The sequence below is a fragment of the Ranitomeya variabilis genome, chromosome 4, assembly GCF_051348905.1.
Source record: "Ranitomeya variabilis isolate aRanVar5 chromosome 4, aRanVar5.hap1, whole genome shotgun sequence".
NCBI classification, from domain to species: domain Eukaryota; kingdom Metazoa; phylum Chordata; class Amphibia; order Anura; family Dendrobatidae; genus Ranitomeya; species Ranitomeya variabilis.
The window spans coordinates 58,717,291-58,740,215 of record NC_135235.1 but is presented as its reverse complement, the minus strand read 5'-3'; the positions used below and the strand labels follow the sequence as shown (position 1 = coordinate 58,740,215).

Below are 22,925 nucleotides of genomic sequence, written 5' to 3'. Positions count from 1 at the left end.
AATATACTACGTGACTATACAACGTGGGCTGCGCAATATACTACGTGGGCTGGGCAATATACTACGTGGGCTGGGCAATATACTACGTGGGCTGCGCAATATACTACGTGGGCTGGGCAATATACTACGTGGGCTGGGCAATATACTACGTGGGCTGTGCTATATACTATGTGGGCTGTGCTATATACTATGTGGCTGGGCAATATACTACGTGGGCTGTGCTATATACTATGTGGCTGGGCAATATACTACATGACTATACAACGTGGGCTGCGCAATATATGTGGGCTGCGCAATATACAACGTGGGCTGGGCAATATACTACGTGGGCTGGGCAATATACTACGTGGGCAGCGCAATATACTACATGGGCTGGGCAATATACTACGTGGGCTGTGCTATATAGTATGTGGGCTGTGCTATATACTATGTGGGCTGTGCTATATACTATGTGGGCTGTGCTATATACTATGTGGCTGGGCAATATACTACATGACTATACAACGTGGGCTGCGCAATATACGTGGGCTGCGCAATATACAACGTGGGCTGGGCAATATACTACGTGGGCAGCGCAATATACTACATGGGCTGGGCAATATACTACGTGGGCTGTGCTATATAGTATGTGGGCTGTGCTATATACTATGTGGCTGGGCAATATACTATGTGGGCTGTGCTATATACTATGTGGGCTGTGCTATATACTATGTGGCTGGGCAATATACTACATGATTATACAACGTGGGCTGCGCAATATACGTGGGCTGCGCAATATACAACGTGGGCTGGGCAATATACTACGTGGGCTGGGCAATATACTACGTGGGCTGTGCTATATAGTATGTGGGCTGTGCTATATACTATGTGGCTGGGCAATATACTATGTGGGCTGTGCTATATACTATGTGGGCTGTGCTATATACTATGTGGCTGGGCAATATACTACATGACTATACAACGTGGGCTGCGCAATATATGTGGGCTGCGCAATATACAACGTGGGCTGGGCAATATACTACGTGGGCTGGGCAATATACTACGTGGGCAGCGCAATATACTACATGGGCTGGGCAATATACTACGTGGGCTGTGCTATATAGTATGTGGGCTGTGCTATATACTATGTGGCTGGGCAATATACTATGTGGGCTGTGCTATATACTATGTGGGCTGTGCTATATACTATGTGGCTGGGCAATATACTACATGACTATACAACGTGGGCTGCGCAATATACGTGGGCTGCGCAATATACAACGTGGGCTGGGCAATATACTACGTGGGCTGGGCAATATACTACGTGGGCTGTGCTATATAGTATGTGGGCTGTGCTATATACTATGTGGCTGGGCAATATACTATGTGGGCTGTGCTATATACTATGTGGCTGGGCAATATACTACATGACTATACAACGTGGGCTGCGCAATATACAACGTGGGCTGCGCAATATACAGCGTGGACTGAGCAATGTACAACGTGGGCAGCGCAATATATGTGGGCTGCGCAATTTACTACGTGGACTGCGCAATATACTACGTGGGCTGCGCAATGTACTACGTGGGCTGTGCAATGTACTACGTGGGCTGCGCAATGTACTACGTGGTCTGCGCAATGTACTGCGTGGTCTGCGCAATGTACTGCGTGGTCTGCGCAATGTACTGCGTGGGCTGCGCAATGTACTGTGTGGTCTGTGCAATGTACTGCTTGGCTGAACAATGTACTGCGTGGGCTGCGCAATGTACTGCGTGGTCTGCGCAATGTACTGCGTGGGCTGCGCAATGTACTGCGTGGGCTGCGCAATATACTACGTGGCCTGTGCTATACACTACGCATATTCTAGAATACCCGATGCTTTAGAATCGGGCCACCATCTAGTCCATCATAAGATCACACATCTACAGATCAGGCGTCTCTGGCAGAGCTGACCCACAAATCAGGGGATTTATCAGTTGCATAAGGAGTGCTTCAGATAAAACACATCAAATACCTTGACTGGCTAGGGGGTTTGTAGACTGTGATGTTTGATTTCATGCTAGAAAAATCACTAGATCAAGAGAGTGGTCTAAAAGTTTAGCACAAACAAGGAAAAGGTTACAAAAAGATGGCATACCCACTACTAGGACAACCTCTTCTCAAGCTGATTGTTTGCTCCTGGTAAAATCAAACTTTGCTCCTCTGGTGTCGGTACTCGCTCTCCCAATACTCACGTGAGTTTGTTCCCTTCCTCGAGTCCTGTGCCCAATCACCTCCGGCTTCATTCTTCCCACCATGGGATGTATAAGTAATCAGAAGGAGGTGAGAGACCATCCGCAACTCAAACTTCCTCTTCATTGCTTATTATCCGAAGGCGGGGAGACTGAAGCCGGCGGTGAGTGGGCGCATGGCTCGCTTGATGGAATAACCTCACGTGAGTCCCAGGAGAGAGAGTGCCAACACCGCTAGCACAGCGCTGTGACGGGAGGGGAGTATAGGTTTTTTATTTTAACGGGGCCAAACATGAGGAACGATTGCTGTTATAATGTTCCTTTAATGTTACTACAGATACAGTTGTAAGCAGAGTTCACAAGTTCAAAGTTATACCATATAAATAAGCCACAGACGTTTTGGTATTCTGTTCTGTGGAGAGATGAGATAAATATGGATCTTTTTGGACCCATGGATCACCTGTATATTTGGAGGGGAAAGAATGAAGCATGAGCTGATAAGAACACTTAGTCTACAGTGAAGCATGGTGGTGGCTCAATGATACCTACTGTGAATCATGGCGGGGACTTATGATGCCTAGTGTGAGGCATGGCACAGGCTCTGTGATGCCTATAGTGAGGCCATGGTGGGGACTCGGTGATGCCTACATTGAATCATGGCGGGGAGCTTAAAGATGCCTCAGTGAAGCCTACAGTGAAGCATGGTGGTGACTCGGTGTGGTCTACAGTTCTGTTGAGCTATTTAAATTGTTCTTGGAAGTTTTTCAGAGCTGACGTCAGCACCCATCAAACATTGAATCATTTGAAAGTGATGAAGATTTCAGGCATGAAAAAAAGAATCACACATCCACCATAGAGCCTGAGTAAAGTGAAATGTGGATATTATCCGCGCTGCTGAATAAAACATTAATCCAGATATGATTAATTAAAAGATAGTGGTTTATTCTATGCATTTCAAAGTATAAGTTACTTCTTCATCAGGATGTTACCACATGCATACAGGAAACCGGGGAGAGATGCTGTTTAAATAGGTCAGATTATTTAATATCGGCGCCAATAGAGCCACATGACAACCAGTGTCAAAGATCAGTGGGCCACCACGTGGTACGGCACGTGGTTAACAAGAGTCAGTATAATATAATACACATGTAGGTTCACATGAAATATAGTTAACAATATTTCTCTCCAATTTTAATTTGACAACAAGAAGAAAAAAAGAAAAAGAAAGAAAATACTGTTTATTTGAGAAGAACCCGTATAAATGAGACGAGGTCAAAAAAAGTTCCCCATGTGTTGTGTCTACAGAGCTATTGCATCTGATGAAAGGAGCCAAAGAAACAAGCGTGGAACATCAATCAATCATGTACGATTCTTAAAAACGCTTATTTTATTCATGGATAAAATGTGAAGAAGAACCTCATAAACTGTATCGAAATGTAAAAATTATTTTGTTAAAAATTCTATTTTTTTTTTTTTTATTTAAAAATGTGTATGATGAATTTTATACGTGTTTCCCTTTGCAAAAATACTTTATATTTATAAAAATATTTAAAACGTTGATATCCACCGCAGACTGAGCCTCTTAAGCTCCCCAGCAAGCTCACACTTACACGGAAAAAAAAGTGCAGCACGTGGATCAGATCTGTGGATAACCCATTTTTACATCTCAGCACATTGCTGATCACAACCGATCCCAAATGATCAGCTCAGGTCAAGCTGTGGCCAGATATACGTCTCTGCTACAGCGGCCACTACAGGGGAAAGGTGGTATTACACGGCAGGAGGTTTAGCCACTACAAAGAATCCCTCAGCCCTTCTCCCCACAAAAATACATTAATGGCAGGGGTTAAAAGTCAGGGATCCCCCCCTCTCCCGTAATAACATACTCGTTAGCACGGGTTATTGACAGTGGCCTCACAGTCACCAGATTATTCTCCAGAACAAGAGTCAAACTGTGAACTCCACCCAACATTAGTGGTGGCTAAAATAATAAAGATGTCGCTAATTAGCCTACAAGATGAGCATTGTACTGTGAGGGCCGAAGCCTGGGGGGAGGCACACGGAGCGTCACATGAGCCATTCTTGCTGACACAATGCGGTTTTAAATCACCACATAAATGAGATATCCATGACTGGGCTCCACGAGAGCAGAGCGACGGGAAATATCTGTGCTGGACGCAGCCGAGATGATGACAACATAACATTATTACCATAATTAGATAATGGAATTTATACTTTACTAAGACAATTCCTCATAATTGGCCACTTTGAGGAAACGGTCTTACTAGTCAGATATTCTATGCCCTGTACTGAATGTAAGGGCGCCCGTCTCCAGCGCAGCCGATAAATTGTCATATACAATATATAGGACCAGTAGTGTATACATATACAGCTGTTCTCAAAAGTTTATGCACAGAAATGTGGCTTTCTTGGCCTTTTTCAGAGAATATGAATGATAACACCAAAACTTTTGTCTCCACTCATGGTTAGTGGTTGGGTGAAGCCATTTATTGTCAAACTACTGTGTTTTCTCTTTTTAAATCATAATGACAACCGAAAACATCCAAATGCCCCTGATCAAAAGTTCAAACGCACAGAAGTTGACACAAATGGATTTGGACGGCTACTAAAGGTAACATCCTCACCTGTGACCTGTCTGCTTGTAATCAGTGTGTGCAGAAAAACTGAGCGAGTTTCTGGGATCCGGACAGACTCTTGCATCTTTCATCCAGCCACTGATGTTTCTGGATTGTGAGTCATGGGGAAAGCAAAAGAATCCTCAACGGATCTATGGGAAAAGGTAGTTGAACTGTATAAAACAGGAAAGGGATAAAAAAAAAAGATATCCAAGGAATTGATAATGCCAGTCAGCAGCGTTCAAACTGTGATTAACAAATGGAATATCAGGGGCTCTGTAAAAACAAAACCACAGTCAGGTAGACCAACAAAAATGTCGTCCACAACTGCCAGGAAAATTGTTCGGGATGCAAAGAAAAACTCACAAATAACATCAGCTGAAATACAGGACTCTCTGAAAACTAGCGGTGTGGCTGTTTCAAGATGCACAATAAGGAGGCACTTGAAGAAAAATGGGCAAAAAATGGCCGAGTCTCCAGAAGAAAGCCATTACTGCACAAATGCCACAAAGTATCTCGCCGGCAATACGCAAAACAGCACAGAGACAAGCCACAAAACTTCTGCAACAAGGTAATTTGGAGTGAATAGACCAAAATTTAACTTTTTGCCAACAACCATAACATTTACATTTGAAGAGAGGTCAACAAGGCCTATGATGCAAAAAACACCATTCCTACTGTAAAGCAAGGAGGTGGATCGCTGATGTTTTGGGGATTTGTGAGCTACAAAGGCACAGGAAACTTGGTCAAAGTTGGAGGAAAGATAAATGCAGCTTGTTATCAGCAAATACTGGAGGCAAATTTGCACTTATCAGCCCGGAAGCTGCGTATGGGACGTACTTGGACGTACCAACAAGACAATGATCCAAAACACGAGGCCAAGTCGACCTGTCATTGGCTACAGCAGGACAAAGTGAAGGTTCAAGAGTGGCCAACTCAGTCTCCTGATCTCTATATCATTGAGCCACTCAGGAGAGATCTCAAGCATGCAGTTCATGGTAGACAGCCCAGGAATTTACAGGAACAGGAGGCTTTTAGCCAAGAAGAGTGGGCAGCTTTACCATCTGAGAAAATAAAGAACCTCATCCACAACTAACACAAAAGACTTCAAGCTGTCATTGATGTTAGAGTGGGCAATACACTGTATTAAGAAATGGGGTATGTGAACTTTTGATCAGGGTCATATGGTTGTTTTGGGTTGTCATTATGATTTAAAAAGAGAAAACACAGTAGTATGACAATACATGGCTTCACCCAACTACTAACCCTGAGTGGAGAAAACGTTTTGGTGTTATCATTCATGTAAACTTTTGAGCACAACTGTATATACTGTATGTCATAGAAACAGCTAGAATCCATATATATGTGCATGCTCTGTACACACTACAGTAAGTATATACATATACACCAGTGACTGCTCTGTACACACTACAGTAAGTATATACATATACACCAGTGACTGCTCTGTACACAGTATATACATATACACCAGTGACTGCTCTGTACACAGTACAGTATATACATATACCCCAGTGACTGCTCTGTACACAGTATATACATATACACCAGTGACTGCTCTGTACACAGTACAGTATATACATATACCCCAGTGACTGCTCTGTACACACAGTATATACATACACCTGTGACCACTCTGTACACAGTACAGTATATACATATACACCAGTAACTGCTCTGTACACAGTACAGTATATACATATACACCAGTGACTGCTCTGTACACAGTATATACATATACACCAGTGACTGCTCTGTACACACAGTATATACATATACACCAGTGACTGCTCTGTGCACACAACAGTATATACATATACACCAGTGACTGCTCTGTACACAGTACAGTATATACATATACACCAGTAACTGCTCTGTACACAGTACAGTATATACATATACACCAGTGACTGCTCTGTACACACTACAGTATATACAACACCAGTGACTGCTCTGTACACACAGTATATACATATACACCAGTGACTGCTCTGTACACAGTATATACATATACACCAGTGACTGCTCTGTGCACACTACAGTATATACATATACCCCAGTGACTGCTCTGTACACAGTACAGTATATACATATACACCAGTGACCGCTCTGTACACAGTATATACATATACACCAGTGACTGCTCTGTACACACTACAGTATATACATATACACCAGTGACTGCTCTGTACACACTACAGTATATACAACACCAGTGACTGCTCTGTACACACAGTATATACATATACACCAGTGACTGCTCTGTACACAGTATATACATATACACCAGTGACTGCTCTGTGCACACTACAGTATATACATATACCCCAGTGACTGCTCTGTACACAGTACAGTATATACATATACACCAGTGACCGCTCTGTACACAGTATATACATATACACCAGTGACTGCTCTGTACACACTACAGTATATACATATACACCAGTGACTGCTCTGTACACACAGTATATACATATACACCAGTGACTGCTCAGTACACACAGTATATACATATACACCAGTGACCGCTCTGTACACAGTACAGTATATACATATACACCAGTGACTGCTCTGTACACAGTACATTATATACATATACACCAGTGACTGCTCTGTACACACAGTATATACATATACACCAGTGACTGCTCTGTACACAGTACAGCATATACATATACACCAGTGACTGCTCTGTACACAGTACAGTATATACATATACACCAGTGACTGCTCTGTACACACTACAGTATATACATATACACCAGTGACTGCTCTGTACACACAGTATATACATATATACACCAGTGACTGCTCTGTACACACAGTATATACATATATACACCAGTGACTGCTCTGTACACAGTACAGAATATACATATACACCAGTGACTGCTCTGTACACACTACAGTATATACATATACACCAGTGACTGCTCTGTACACAGTACAGTATATACATATACACCAGTGTCCGCTCTGTACACAGTACAGTATATACATATACACCAGTGACTGCTCTGTATACACAGTATATACACCAGTGACTGCTCTGTACACAGTACAGTATATACATATACACCAGTGACCGCTCTGTACACAGTACAGTATATACATATACACCAGTGACTGCTCTGTACACAGTACAGTATATACATATACACCAGTGACCGCTCTGTACACAGTACAGTATATACATATACACCAGTAACTGCTCTGTACACAGTACAGTATATACATATACACCAGTGACTGCTCTGTATACACAGTATATACACCAGTGACTGCTCTGTACACAGTACAGTATATACATATACACCAGTGACTGCTCTGTACACAGTACAGTATATACATATACACCAGTGACCGCTCTGTACACAGTACAGTATATACATATACACCAGTAACTGCTCTGTACACACAGTATATACATATACACCAGTGACTGCTCTGTACACAGTACAGTATATACATATACACCAGTGACTGCTCTGTACACACTACAGTATATACATATACACCAGTGACTGCTCTGTACACAGTACAGTATATACATATACACCAGTAACTGCTCTGTACACAGTACAGTATATACATATACACCAGTGACTGCTCTGTACACAGTACAGTATATAGATATACACCAGTGACCGCTCTGTACACAGTACAGTATATACATATACACCAGTGACTGCTCTGTACACACAGTATATACATATATACACCAGTGACTGCTCTGTACACAGTACAGTATATACATATACACCAGTGACTGCTCTGTACACACAGTATATACATATATACACCAGTGACCGCTCTGTACACAGTACAGTATAGACATATACACCAGTGACTGCTCTGTACACACAGTATATACATATATACACCAGTGACTGCTCTGTACACAGTACAGAATATACATATACACCAGTGACTGCTCTGTACACACAGTATATACATATACACCAGTGACTGCTCTGTACACAGTACAGTATATACATATACACCAGTGACTGCTCTGTACACAGTACAGTATAGACATATACACCAGTGACTGCTCTGTACACACAGTATATACATATATACACCAGTGACTGCTCTGTACACAGTACAGAATATACATATACACCAGTGACTGCTCTGTACACACAGTATATACATATACACCAGTGACTGCTCTGTACACAGTACAGTATATACATATACACCAGTGACTGCTCTGTACACACAGTATATACATATACACCAGTGACTGCTCTGTACACAGTACAGTATATACATATACACCAGTGACTGCTCTGTACACAGTACAGTATAGACATATACACCAGTGACTGCTCTGTACACACAGTATATACATATATACACCAGTGACTGCTCTGTACACAGTACAGAATATACATATACACCAGTGACTGCTCTGTACACACAGTATATACATATACACCAGTGACTGCTCTGTACACAGTACATTATATACATATACACCAGTGACTGCTCTGTACACAGTACAGAATATACATATACACCAGTGACTGCTCTGTACACACAGTATATACATATACACCAGTGACTGCTCTGTACACACTACAGTATATACATATACACCAGTGACTGCTCTGTACACACTACAGTATATACATATACACCAGTGACTGCTCTGTACACACTACAGTATATACATATACACCAGTGACTGCTCTGTACACAGTACAGTATATACATATACACCAGTAACTGCTCTGTACACACAGTATATACATATACACCAGTGACTGCTCTGTACACAGTACAGTATATACATATACACCAGTGACTGCTCTGTACACACTACAGTATATACATATACACCAGTGACTGCTCTGTACACACTACAGTATATACATATACACCAGTGACTGCTCTGTACACAGTATATACATATACCCCAGTGACCGCTCTGTACACAGTACAGTATATACATATATACACCAGTGACTGCTCTGTACACAGTACAGTATATACATATACACCAGTAACTGCTCTGTACACACTACAGTATATACATATACACCAGTGACTGCTCTGTACACACAGTATATACATATATACACCAGTGACTGCTCTGTACACAGTACAGTATATACATATATACACCAGTGACTGCTCTGTACACAGTACAGTATATACATATACACCAGTGACTGCTCTGTACACAGTACAGTATATAGATATACACCAGTGACCGCTCTGTACACAGTACAGTATATACATATACACCAGTGACTGCTCTGTACACACAGTATATACATATATACACCAGTGACTGCTCTGTACACAGTACAGTATATACATATACACCAGTGACTGCTCTGTACACACAGTATATACATATATACACCAGTGACCGCTCTGTACACAGTACAGTATAGACATATACACCAGTGACTGCTCTGTACACACAGTATATACATATATACACCAGTGACTGCTCTGTACACAGTACAGAATATACATATACACCAGTGACTGCTCTGTACACAGTACAGTATATACATATACACCAGTGACTGCTCTGTACACAGTACAGTATATACATATACACCAGTGACTGCTCTGTACACAGTACAGTATAGACATATACACCAGTGACTGCTCTGTACACAGTACAGTATAGACATATACACCAGTGACTGCTCTGTACACACAGTATATACATATATACACCAGTGACTGCTCTGTACACAGTACAGAATATACATATACACCAGTGACTGCTCTGTACACACAGTATATACATATACACCAGTGACTGCTCTGTACACAGTACAGTATATACATATACCCCAGTGACTGCTCTGTACACAGTACAGAATATACATATACACCAGTGACTGCTCTGTACACACAGTATATACATATACACCAGTGACTGCTCTGTACACAGTACATTATATACATATACACCAGTGACTGCTCTGTACACAGTACAGAATATACATATACACCAGTGACTGCTCTGTACACACAGTATATACATATACACCAGTGACTGCTCTGTACACAGTACAGTATATACATATACCCCAGTGACTACTCTGTACACAGTATATACATATACCCCAGTGACTACTCTGTACACAGTATATACATATACACCAGTGACTGCTCTGTACACAGTATATACATATACACCAGTGACTGCTCTGTACACAGTACAGTATAGACATATACACCAGTGACTGCTCTGTACACACAGTATATACATATATACACCAGTGACTGCTCTGTACACAGTACAGAATATACATATACACCAGTGACTGCTCTGTACACACAGTATATACATATACACCAGTGACTGCTCTGTACACAGTACAGTATATACATATACCCCAGTGACTGCTCTGTACACAGTATATACATATACCTCAGTGACTGCTCTGTACACAGTATATACATATACCTCAGTGACTGCTCTGTACACAGTATATATATATATATATATATATATATATATATACACACACCAGTGACTGCTCTGTACACAGTACAGTATATACATATACCCCAGTGACTGCTCTGTACACAGTATATACATATATACACCAGTGACTGCTCTGTATACACAGTATATACATATACCCCAGTGACTGCTCTGTACACAGTATATACATACACCAGTGCTGCTCTGTACACAGTATATACATATACACCAGTGACTGCTCAGTACACACAGTATATACATATACACCAGTGACTGCTCTGTACACAGTATATACATATACCCCAGTGACCGCTCTGTATACACAGTATATACATATATACACCAGTGACTGCTCTGTACACACAGTATATACATACACCAGTGCTGCTCTGTACACAGTATATACATATACCCCAGTGACCGCTCTGTATACACAGTATATACATATACACCAGTGACTGCCCTGTATGACACCATTATCACAGGGGGCACAATGGAGCAGTGAGGCTGATGCTCGGGCTCCGGGTGTACACGGGTGGGGGGCATGGTGTACACGGGTGGGGGACAGGACACTATCAGACCAGTGTGGGAGGGGGAGACACAAAGAGGAAATCCGATCCCGCAACGAATCAATGACCCTCCTGCACCTGGATCCCTCCTGCCGGCTCTTACCGGAGGGTAGGCCCCACGCAGGCCGTGTCTGTGCTCTCGATCTCCTGCAGGATCCTCTCGTGCTCGGTGACGCTCTCCAGGCTCTCGCCCTCCGCCATCTTGCAGGGATTATTCGGTGGCCCCGGCTGCCGGTGACAGGCTGCGGTGACTGCTGGGCACACAAGGGAGAGCGATGCTGACAGCGGCCACTAGGGGGCGCAGCAGCCGGTGATGATTTGCGGTAGCTGCTGTGTTGATATGTGGCCGCTAGGGGTCAGTGGAACAGCTGCTGGTGCAGGCCGGGTACGTACAGGTAGAGCTGGAGCTGCTGCCACAGGTCACCTAGGGACAGGGCCCACACTGCGCCCTGCTGCGTCCTCCTCCAGCAGATCTGCTGCTCCTCCTGGAAACCATTCTAGCGTTATCTTCTTTAGCCCAATAAGTCTCAGAAACCCCCTTTTTCCTGGTTGCTGATTTTTTTTTAACTTATTCTCCCTTTACTCACCCTCCCCTGGTCCAGTGCTGAGTCTCTGTTGCTGCTCTCTGTGTTAGTTATTGTCTGCAGCGCCGATGTCACGTTGACAGCACTGCAGCCGATCATTGAGCTCAGCAGCCTTGCCTATAAGTTGGCGCCACTGAGCTCAGTGATTGTCTGCAGTGATGTGGAAGTGACGTTGGCGCTGCAGACAATAACGGACATAGGGAGCAGCAGCGGAGACTCAGTGCCGGACCCAGGGAGAGTGAATAAAGCACAGTTTGGGTTTATTAAAACAATCAGCAACTAAAACCAGAAACCCCCATAATTCCCTCCGAACGAGTGCGTTACTTGCCAGTCTGCGCCCGTTTCGCACAAGGTGCAGCCTCATAGTCACGTACAGATAGAATGGTTACGGTTTCCGCTTTTACTCATTGCTTCCTATTGTGAAAAAACGCTGTCGAAAAACTGGAAGAATTGATATGCCGCAGACGCAGCCGTGTTCCAATTCAGACAGGTGAAAAAAAAAATGTGCCTGAGGTTTCTGAAATCTCATCTTTTGCTCATACTGTAATAACAGCTTTTAATTTGCAATTAAAAGTGTAATAAAAACGCAATGTGTGAACATCGCCTAAGGCCTCATTCAGATGTCTGTGAATCGCGTGCATGTTCTATCCGTGCTTTTCATGTTCATGCATCCATGTTATTTTGTGGACTGGATGGTCCACAAATAAAAAATAATAATAATTAAAAAATAGATATAGATATATATATATAGATGTCAGTTTTTGGGTACCAGAAAAATTACTGATGTCTGAACGAGACCCCATAGGAAAAAACCTCCCTGCACCGCGGTGGCCAAATGCAGCATGGTTTAGGATGAGGGTCCTGGGCCATCGTTTCCTTCCAGGATGTTCCTATGGGCCGTCTTTTATATACAATTCCGTTTTTATTTCTTGTGTAGCAACAAGTCCAGTTCCTATGCTTTTGGTGCTGTATAAGGCCCGGAGCCTCTGTGATCACTGACCGCCCCCATCATTCTGGATCTGATTTTTAGGACCACATATTGCAGATGCTGAAATCCGCAGTCAGAATCCACAGCACAAACTACAGATGTGAAATCCGCAGATTCTCTCAATTTACACATAAGACAGTCTCGTGAATAAGACTTCATCAATTCTGGACAGAAAATCTGCTTTGACTGTTCCGACCTACTGGTTCTATTTATTGTTAATTATTAAATATGATGATATATTAGGGAAAAGAGCAATTCTCATAATTCCTAATCGCGGGTTATGCAATTCCCTCCTATTCAATGTAATCACGTATGTAGAACATTACTGATCCTAATGAAATGCAAATATATGAAACTAATAATAATAATTTTATTTATATAGCGCCAACATATTCCGCAGCACTTTACAATTAAGCGGGGACATGTACAGTCAATAAACTCAATACAAGGCAAGACAGTGTAACAGTGACATTAGGAGTGAGGTCCCTGCTCGCAAGCTTACAATCTACTAGGGAATAAGGGGGGACACAATGGGTGAAAAGTGCTTGTTATTTCAGATCCAGTAATTGTATTAAATAGGGATTTTCACATAAAGCTGCGTGATCCGGTCATCAGCCAGTGTGTTTAAGCGCAATTATCAGGTGCAGTTATCATGTGCATGGAGGGTGTGGAGACAGATTCTGAATAATGCTTAGAAGGCGGGAACAGGTGAGAGTTAGGTTAATGAGTTGACATGGTAGGCTAATTTAAAGAGATGTGTTTTTAAAGCCCACTTAAAAACGTTGGGGCTAGGTAACAGGGAGAAGTCTAGGAAATGGATATACGAGGTTTGGATTATGGAGGATGTTAGTCTTAGGTCAGTTTCAGAACAGAGGGAATGTATAGGGTGATAGACAGAGATGAGGGAGGAGATATTGGGTGGTACAGAACTGTGGAGGGCTTTGTGGGTGAGAGAGATGAGTTTATATTGTATTCTGCAGCGAATAGGTAACCAGTGTAATGACTGGCAGAAGGTGGAGGCATTGGTGAAATGGCTGGACAGAAATACGGTTGCCACATGCAGGATGGATTGGAAAGGAGAGAGTTTAGTAAGAGAGAGACTGATCAGAAGAGAGTTGCAATAGTCCAGACGAGAGTGAATAAGAACGACAGTAAGAGTTTTAGCAGTTTCAAAGGTGAGAAAATTTCAGATTGGTTATGTTTTTAAGATGCAGGTGACATGGGCAAGTGAGTGATTGGATATAAAGGAACAAACGAAGGTTCTGTGTGAAACACAACCCCAAGACATATTGCTGCAGGGGAGTTATGGCAGTGGCGTATCCAGGGGGGGCAGCCGGGGCATGTGCCCTGGGCGCAGCCGACAGGGGGGCGCCAGCGGACCGCCTGATGATGTTCATATTCATTACTGTAATGAGCGGTAACGGTGACCGCTCAGTACAGGAAGAAGCAGCAGCACCGGGGAAGCAGGGGGACTGCACCGCGCCAGGAGCGGGTGAGTATACGGGGAGGGGAGCGCTGCGCGATATTCACCTGCTCCTCATTCCAGCCGCCGGCCCGTCTTCTGCAGTGACGCTGAGGTCAGAGGGCGCGATGACGTAGTTAAGGTACCTTCACACGAAGCGACGCTGCAGCGATAGCGACAACGATGCCGATCGCTGCAGCGTCGCTGTTTGATCGCTGGAGAGCTGTCACACAGACCGCTCTCCAGCGACCAACGATGCCGAGGTCCCCGGGTAACCAGGGTAAACATCGGGTTGCTAAGCGCAGGGCCGCGCTTAGTAACCCGATGTTTACCCTGGTTACCAGCGTAAAATGTAAAAAAAACAAACAGTACATACTTACATGCGTCCCCCGGCGTCCGCTTCCTGCACTGTGTGAGCGCCGGCAGTAGCAGGGCACAGCGGTGACGTCACCGCTGTGCTGTGCTTTCACTTTCACTTTGCGGCGCTCAGTCAGTGTGGGAAGCGGACGCCGGGGGACGCATGTAAGTATGTACTGTTTGTTTTTTTTACATTTTACGCTGGTAACCAGGGTAAACATAGGGTTACTAAGTGCGGCCCTGCGCTTAGTAACCCGATGTTTACCCTGGTTACCAGTGTAAAATATCGCTGGTATTGTTGCTTTTGCTGTCAAACACGACGATACACGGCGATCGGACGACCAAATAAAGTTCTGAACTTTATTCAGCGACCAGCGACATCACAGCAGGATCCTGATCGCTGCTGCGTGTCAAACTAAACGATATCACTAGCCAGGACGCTGCAACGTCACGGATCGCTAGCGATATCGTTACAAAGTCGTTTCGTGTGAAGGTACCTTAAGTGCACGTCCTCTGCCTGAGGCCATGTGCACACGTTCAGTATTTTTCGCGTTTTTTCGCTATAAAAACGTGATAAAAACGCAAAAAAAAACACTAACATATGCCTCCCATTATTTTCAGGGTATTCCGCATTTTTTGTGCAAAAGTTGCATTTTTTTCCGCAAAAAATCGCATCGCGGAAAAAAAAGCAACATGTTCATTAAATTTGCGGAATTGCGGGGATTCCGCACACCTAGGAGTGCATTGATCTGCTTACTTCCCGCACGGGGCTGTGCACACCATGCAGGAAGTAAGCAGATCATGTGCGGTTGGTACCCAGGGTGGAGGAGAGGAGACTCTCCTCCAAGCACTGGGCACCATATAATTGGTAAAAAAAAAGAATTAAAATAAAAAATAGTCATATACTGTTGTGAATTCTGCTCTTGGGCTCCCTCCGGTGGTTGTTGGTGGTAGTGCAGTTGTCTTGGGGTTGTAATCCGGGCAGGTGTTTCTGCTGATTGCGCTCTATTAGGTATTTAGGTGTGCAGGATCCATGAGTCCATGCCAGTTGTCCATTGTACTTGGAGGGATTGCATCTCTCTCTGGCTCCTCATGCCATGCTGCCAATTCAGATAAGATAAGTGTCTGTTTTTTGTCTCTGTACACACATGCAGTGTGCTTTGCAATTCAGTGCAATTCATTGTGTTTTTGTCCAGCTTAGACTTTGTTTGGATTTTTCAGTCATGCTGGATTCTCAGGAGATGCAGATATACTTTCTATGTCTTTAGTTAGATGTAGAATATTTGTATTATCTGCTGTGGATATTTTTAGGATTTTAATACTGACCGCTTAGAATTCTGTCCTATCCTTTTCTATTTAGCTAGAAGTGCCTCTTTTGCTAAATCCTGTTTTTCTGCCTGCGTGTGTTTTTCCTCTTATACTCAGTCAATATTTGTGGGGGGCTGCCTTTCCTTTAGGGTTCTGCTCTGAGGCAAGATAGAATTCCCATTTCCATCTATAGGGGTATTTAGTCCTCCGGCTGTGTCGAGGTGTCTAGGATGTGTTAGGTACATCCCACGGCTACTTCTAGTTGCGGTGTTAGTTTAGGGTTTGCGGTCAGTACAGGTACCACCTACTCCTGAGAAAGTCTCTCATGCGGCTCCAAGGTCACCGGATCATAACATATACTCACCTTCGATGGCCCCTGAGTCTTCCCGCCTCTCAGGTGCATGCTGCCGCTTCCGTTCCTATAGAAGGTGTGTGTGAAAGACCTGCGATGACGTCGCTGTCTTGTGATTGGTCGCGTGATCGCTCATGTGACCGCTCACGTGACCGCGACATCATCGAAGGTCCTGCACACACACACCATCTATAGGAACGGACGCCGCTGAGGAGATCGGCTGTCTGCAGAGGGTGAGTATAACCATTTTTTTTATTTTTTTTATTATTTTTAAACATTCTATCTTTTACTATTGATGCTGCATAGGCAGCATCTATAGTAAAAAGTTGGTCACACTTGTCAAACACTATGTTTGACAAGTGTGACCAACCTGTCAGTCAGTTTTCCAAGAGCTGCTACAGATCGCTTGGAAAACTTTAGCATTCTGCAAGCTAATTTCGCTTGCAAAATGCTAAAAAAAAAAGCGAAACAACCGGGAAAAAAACGCAAAAAAAAAAATGTGGATTTCTTGCAGAAAATTTCTGGTTTTCTTCAGGAAATTTCTGCAAGAAATCCTGACGTGTGCACATACCCTGAACGTCAGTGCAGAGGAGGCGGAAGATGGAGCGGCGGCTGGAACGAGGAGCAGGTGAATATTGAAAGTGCCAGGGGCCTGAGCGACGGAGAGGTGAGTATGTGATTTATTTTTTTTTTTATCGCAGCAACAGCAAATGGGGCAAATATCTGTATGGGGCATCTTATGGGGCCATAACATTTGTGCAGCACTATATGGGGCCATAACATTTGTGCAGCACTATATGGGGGCCATAACATTTGTGCAGCACTATATGGGGGCCATAACATTTGTGCAGCACTATATGGGGACCATAACATTTGTGCAGCACTATATGGGGGCCATAACGCTTGTGCAGCACTATATTGGGCCATAATGTTTGTGCAGCACTATATGGGGCCATAACGTTTGTGCAGCACTATATGGGGGCCATAACCTTTGTGCAGCACTATATGGGGCCATAACGTTTGTGCAGCACTATATGGGGGCCATAACCTTTGTGCAGCACTATATGGGGCCATAACGTTTGTGCAGCACTATATGGGGGCCATAACCTTTGTGCAGCACTATAACAGGGCAAGTGTCTGAATGGAGCATCTATGGGGCCATAACGTTTGTGCAGCACTATGTGGGGCAAGTGACTGTATAGAGCATCTTATGGGGCCATAACGTTTGTGCAGCACTATAACGGGGCAAGTGTCTGTATGGGGCCATAATGTTTGTGCAGCACTATACGGGGCAAATGTCTCTATGGAGCATCTTATGGGGCCATAATCAACGTTTCTGCAGCACTATATTGGGTAAATGTGTCTATGGAGCATCTTATGGGGCCATTATTAACCTTTATGCAGGATTATATGGGGCTCCTTATTCAATATGGATATTCAAAAACACTTAACCTACTGATGTCTCAATTAATTTTACTTTTATTGGTATCTATTTTAACATTATGCAGATTCAGGAACCTTGGTTTGGTCATACAGTTTCAATAAAGTTAAGGTTCAAATGGGGGAGGTTTTTTTGGGGGGGTCGCCAAACTGATCCTTTGCCCCGGGTGCAGGAAAGGCTATATACACCTCTGAGTTATGGTTGAACTCTCCAATTTAATTGCAATGTCAGGTCAGTAGAGGGAGGAAACACAAGAAGTTCAGTTTTGGAGAGATTCAGTTTTAGATGGAGGACATTATATTAGAGACAGTGAACAAGCAACCCTTAGTATTTTGTATTAGGGTGGGGTGATGTCAGGGGAAGAAGTCTATAATTGGGTGTTGTCAGCATAGAGATAATGCTGGAACCCAAATCTACTGATTGTTTGACCAGTAGGGACAGTTTGTAGAGAGCGGAGGAGGGGGCCTAGGACTAAGCCCTGAGGAACCACGATAGTATGGGGAAGGGGAGAGGAATAAGAGTCGGCAAAAGATACAGTGAGAGGTAGGATGAGAACCGGGAGAGAACGGTGTCCTTGAGCCCGATAGAGTGGAGCATAGTGAGGAGGAGCTGATGATCCACAGTGTTGAATGCTGCAGAGAGATCCAGGAGAATCAGGAGGGAGCAGTGACCATTAGATTTAGCTGTTAGTAGATCATTAGAGACTTTGGTGAGGGCAGTTTCAGTACAGTGTAAAGAGCAGAAACCAGATTTTAGAGGGTCAAGAGGAGATTTTTCTGAGATAGCAGATTAGACGGGAGTGGATCAAGTATTCCAGGAGTTTAGATATGAAAGAAAGAATAGAGACAGGTTTATAGCTAGAAGCACAGTTCTGGTCAAGGGATGATTTTTTTAAGAAAAGAGGTTATGATGGCATGTTCAAATGAGGAGGGAAAGATACCGGAAGAAAGAGATAGGTTAAATATTATAGTTAAGTGAGTGGTGACAACAAGTGACAGACTGCAGGAGATGTGAGGGAATAGGGTCACTGTTGAAGGATGTAGGCCAAGAAGAAGTGAGGAGCTGGGTGTCTTTTTCTTCTGTAACAGGCTCAAAAGATGGCAAGTGAGCTTGAAGTGTAGGAGGGAAGGACATCCAGGCACTGAGGAGATTGGGCAGAATGGTCCTGATCTTCACTGCTGAGGTTGGTGACCGGAGTCTGTGCTTTAGGGCTCAGGAGGGAGTGTAAGGTTTCAAAAAGTTGTTTCAGATGGTTAGTGTAGTGATGAGGGTGGTGGAGAAGGATAGTTTGGCCAGCCGAAGGGCAGTTATACGTTTCGAGCATGAACTTATAGTGGATGAAATCCTCTGCTAAAAGCGATTTTCTCCACTGAAGCTCAGCGTACCGAGAGCAACGCTGAAGAAAACATGTTTGCCTCATGTCCCAGGGTTGCCATCGTCTGTGTCTGGTCTTTCTGCGTGTACCAGATGCTGCTTCATCCAGGGCGCTCTGCAATGTATTATTGAAGTGTGACAATGCTAAGTTTGGACAGGAGTTGGAGGAGATGGGAGCTAAAGATGTGTGGAGATTGTCCATAAGCTGCTTGGTGTTAATGGTACATGTATTATGATAAGTGTGGTAATTGGAATTGTCCCGGGTGAGGAGACAGTTCCTGACAGAGAAGGAAAGAAGGTTGTGGTCCGAGAGCAGGAGAGGGGAGTTAGAAAAGTTGTGCACTGAGCAGCGCCAGGAGAAGACCAAGTCCCCGTCTTCATGCGCAGCAGAGTTAGTAAATTGTGAGAGGCCAAATGAGGAGATTAGAAACAGTAGATGAGGCAGATTGGGATAGGGGGTCATCGATGGGGATATTAAAGTCTCATGATGAGAATGGGAATGTCACAGGATAGAAAGTGAGGAAGCCAGGTGGCAAACATTAGTGAGGGTATTGGGGGGATGACCTGGAAAGCATATTGTGATGAAAGGAGCAGACCAACACCTCCATCTTGTCTGCTTTCATGTGTGGCAGTATGCAAAAATTGCAGCCCACTAAGCGAGAGAGCAGCAGTGGTGGAGGTGTCCAACTACTGGGTCCAGATTTCTGTAAGAGCCAGAACGTTAAGGGGATTAGAAAGAAAAAAAATTGTTAATGTAAGTTAGTTTGTTACATTGCTGACAGGGCATTCCAGAGGAGGGCACAATTAAGAAAGATAGGAGAGGGCATGCACTGAACGTTAATAAGATTAGCAGAGTTTCTATATGCAGCTGGAAAAGAGTTATGTATACTAGTGGAGGGTGGTTTGGTATGGGTAAGAAATGTCAGTAGAGCCTCAGAGTTAAACATGGGAGAGGGGAGAAGAGAGGGGCTGATATGGAGAGAGTGCACAGAATCTGTAAGAGGGTAGGAGAGTAGGAGCAAAGTGATGTGACCAATACATAATGCCGTACAACTGACCAAGAAGCACATTTGTTTGTCTGGTGCAGCTTATCTGTCTCCTGCCCAACTGCTATGTTTAACCCAGCACATGTGCTTTCCCTAGCCAGATCTGAATATATAGGAAATATTTGCTAGGGTCTAGCACCAATTGGCCTCAATGAATAATTAAGCAATTAGTACAAGACCAGAGCAGGCATTACTATGCAAGATAAACAACCCCATGTTGAACAGAGAAACCATAAAACAACAGTGAAAGAGATAGCATTGAACACTAAAAACAAAACGCAGTAACAATGGATAAATCTTACACAAAAAAAATCTTGCAATCTGGATGGTGGTGTTCACACTTAGCAGACAAACACACAAGGAGAAGGATGAATAAATACCACAGTTTTACCTTAAAGTAGATCCCAATGGCAGCTCCAGGGTCTCTATCTCAGCACAGACTTTCTCATAGATTTGATCCCCATTATGTTCCTCTAATTGCATTTCTGCTTTGCTGACCGCCGCTATGAGTCCAGATCAAGCAGTATCCTCAAATGGAGATTTGTATTTTGTTTTTGACAGTAAAATAAAGCTTACTCGGCATAAAAAGACAGAAAATTTCCTTGGCTGAACCTGACCCTAAAAAAGCTGAATATGGATTTATACTAACAAACAAAGGAAACCTGGTTGTAGATAACAAAACAGCGGCAGAGAGCTGTGAATGATGACTACACGGGTGGCCGATGTCCTGTGCTGTATTCTGTACATGGTCTCATTTAGGCAGATATTCTGCTCCCCCTAAACCCTGGGCTGTAGCACTGCCTGATTCCTTTCCACCAGTCTGGTATTGAACCCCATTATACCCTGAATACATGTATTGTATTTTAAGAAAATATTAATGCAATTATAGTTTTCTCTTTGACCCTCTAGTTAATGTCTGATTTTTTATGAAATCCAATATGAAATTTTACCAATAAAAAGTTATAAATGTTTACATTTTTCATTGTTTTGTTGTTTTATTACCTTAAACCTAGCATTTGCATTACCCTAATCCTAGACCTAACACTAGTCCCAGCCTGGTGTTTTATTGTATCCTCTACACTATGTTCCAAATTATTATGCAAATTACATTTTTATCAGATTTTCCTAAATGGTTGGTGCAAATGACAGTCAGTCTAATAAAAGTCATCACCCGTTAGATTAGAAACCAAATTTTATTGAAGAAACCTCCCAATGATAACAGTAAAATCTCCAAAATGAATAAAAACTCAAAATGCACTGTTCCAAATTATTAGGCACAGTAGAATTTCTAAACATTTGATATGTTTTAAAGAACTGAAAATGCTCATTTGTGGAATTTGCAGCATTAGGAGGTCACATTCACTGAACAAAAAAGCTATTTAACGCCAAAACATCCCAACAGGCCAAGTTACATGTTAATATAGGACCCTTCTTTGATATCACCTTCACAATTCTTGCATCCATTGAACTTGTGAGTTTTTGGAGAGTTTCTGCTTGTATTTCTTTGTATGAAGTCAGAATCGCCTCCCACAGCTGCTGTTTGGATGTGAACTGCCTCGCACCCTCATAGATCTTTTGCTTGATGATCCTCTAAAGGTTCTCTATAGGGTTGAGCTCAGGGGAAGATGGTGGCCACACCATGAGTTTATCTCCTTTTATGACCTTAGCAGCCAATGACTCAGAGGTATTCTTTGCAGCATGAGATGGGGCATTGTCAGCATGAAGATGATTTTGCTCCTGAAGGCACGTTTCTGCTTTTTAGACCATAGAAGAAAGTTGTCAGTCAGAAACTCTATATACTTTGCAGAGGTCATTTTCACACCTTCGGGAACCTTAAAGGGCCCTACCAGCTGTTTCCCATGATTCTAGCCCAAAACATGACTCCTCCACCTCCTCGCTGACGTTGCAGCCTTGTTGGGACATGGTGGCCATCCACCAACCATCCACTACTCCATCCATCTGGACCATCCAGGGTTGCTCAACACTTACAAGTAAACAAGACTGTTTGGAAATCAGTCTTCATGTATGTGTGGGCCCAATGCAACCATTTCTGCTTGTGAACACTGTTTAAGGGTGGCCGAATAGTAGGTTTATGCACCACAGCAAGCCTTTGA

General features: G+C 43.3%; 1 protein-coding gene across 4 annotated transcripts in view; it reads right to left on the bottom strand.

Moving 5' to 3' along the window:
- Nucleotides 1–21,349, bottom strand: part of EXOC6 (exocyst complex component 6) — a 273,281-nt gene extending 251,932 nt beyond the window's left edge. Inside the window, exon 1 of one of the 4 annotated variants that reach the window (XM_077258584.1) lies at nt 21,203–21,349. In XM_077258584.1, coding sequence (XP_077114699.1) covers nt 21,203–21,294 — 92 coding nt within the window. In that variant the 5' untranslated portion in view covers nt 21,295–21,349. Of the gene's footprint in view, nt 1–12,002; nt 12,418–21,202 lie in introns of those variants that run through there. The other 3 variants (XM_077258586.1, XM_077258585.1, XM_077258583.1) reach the window with 3 other exon arrangements.
- Nucleotides 21,350–22,925: the final 1,576 nt, after the last annotated feature.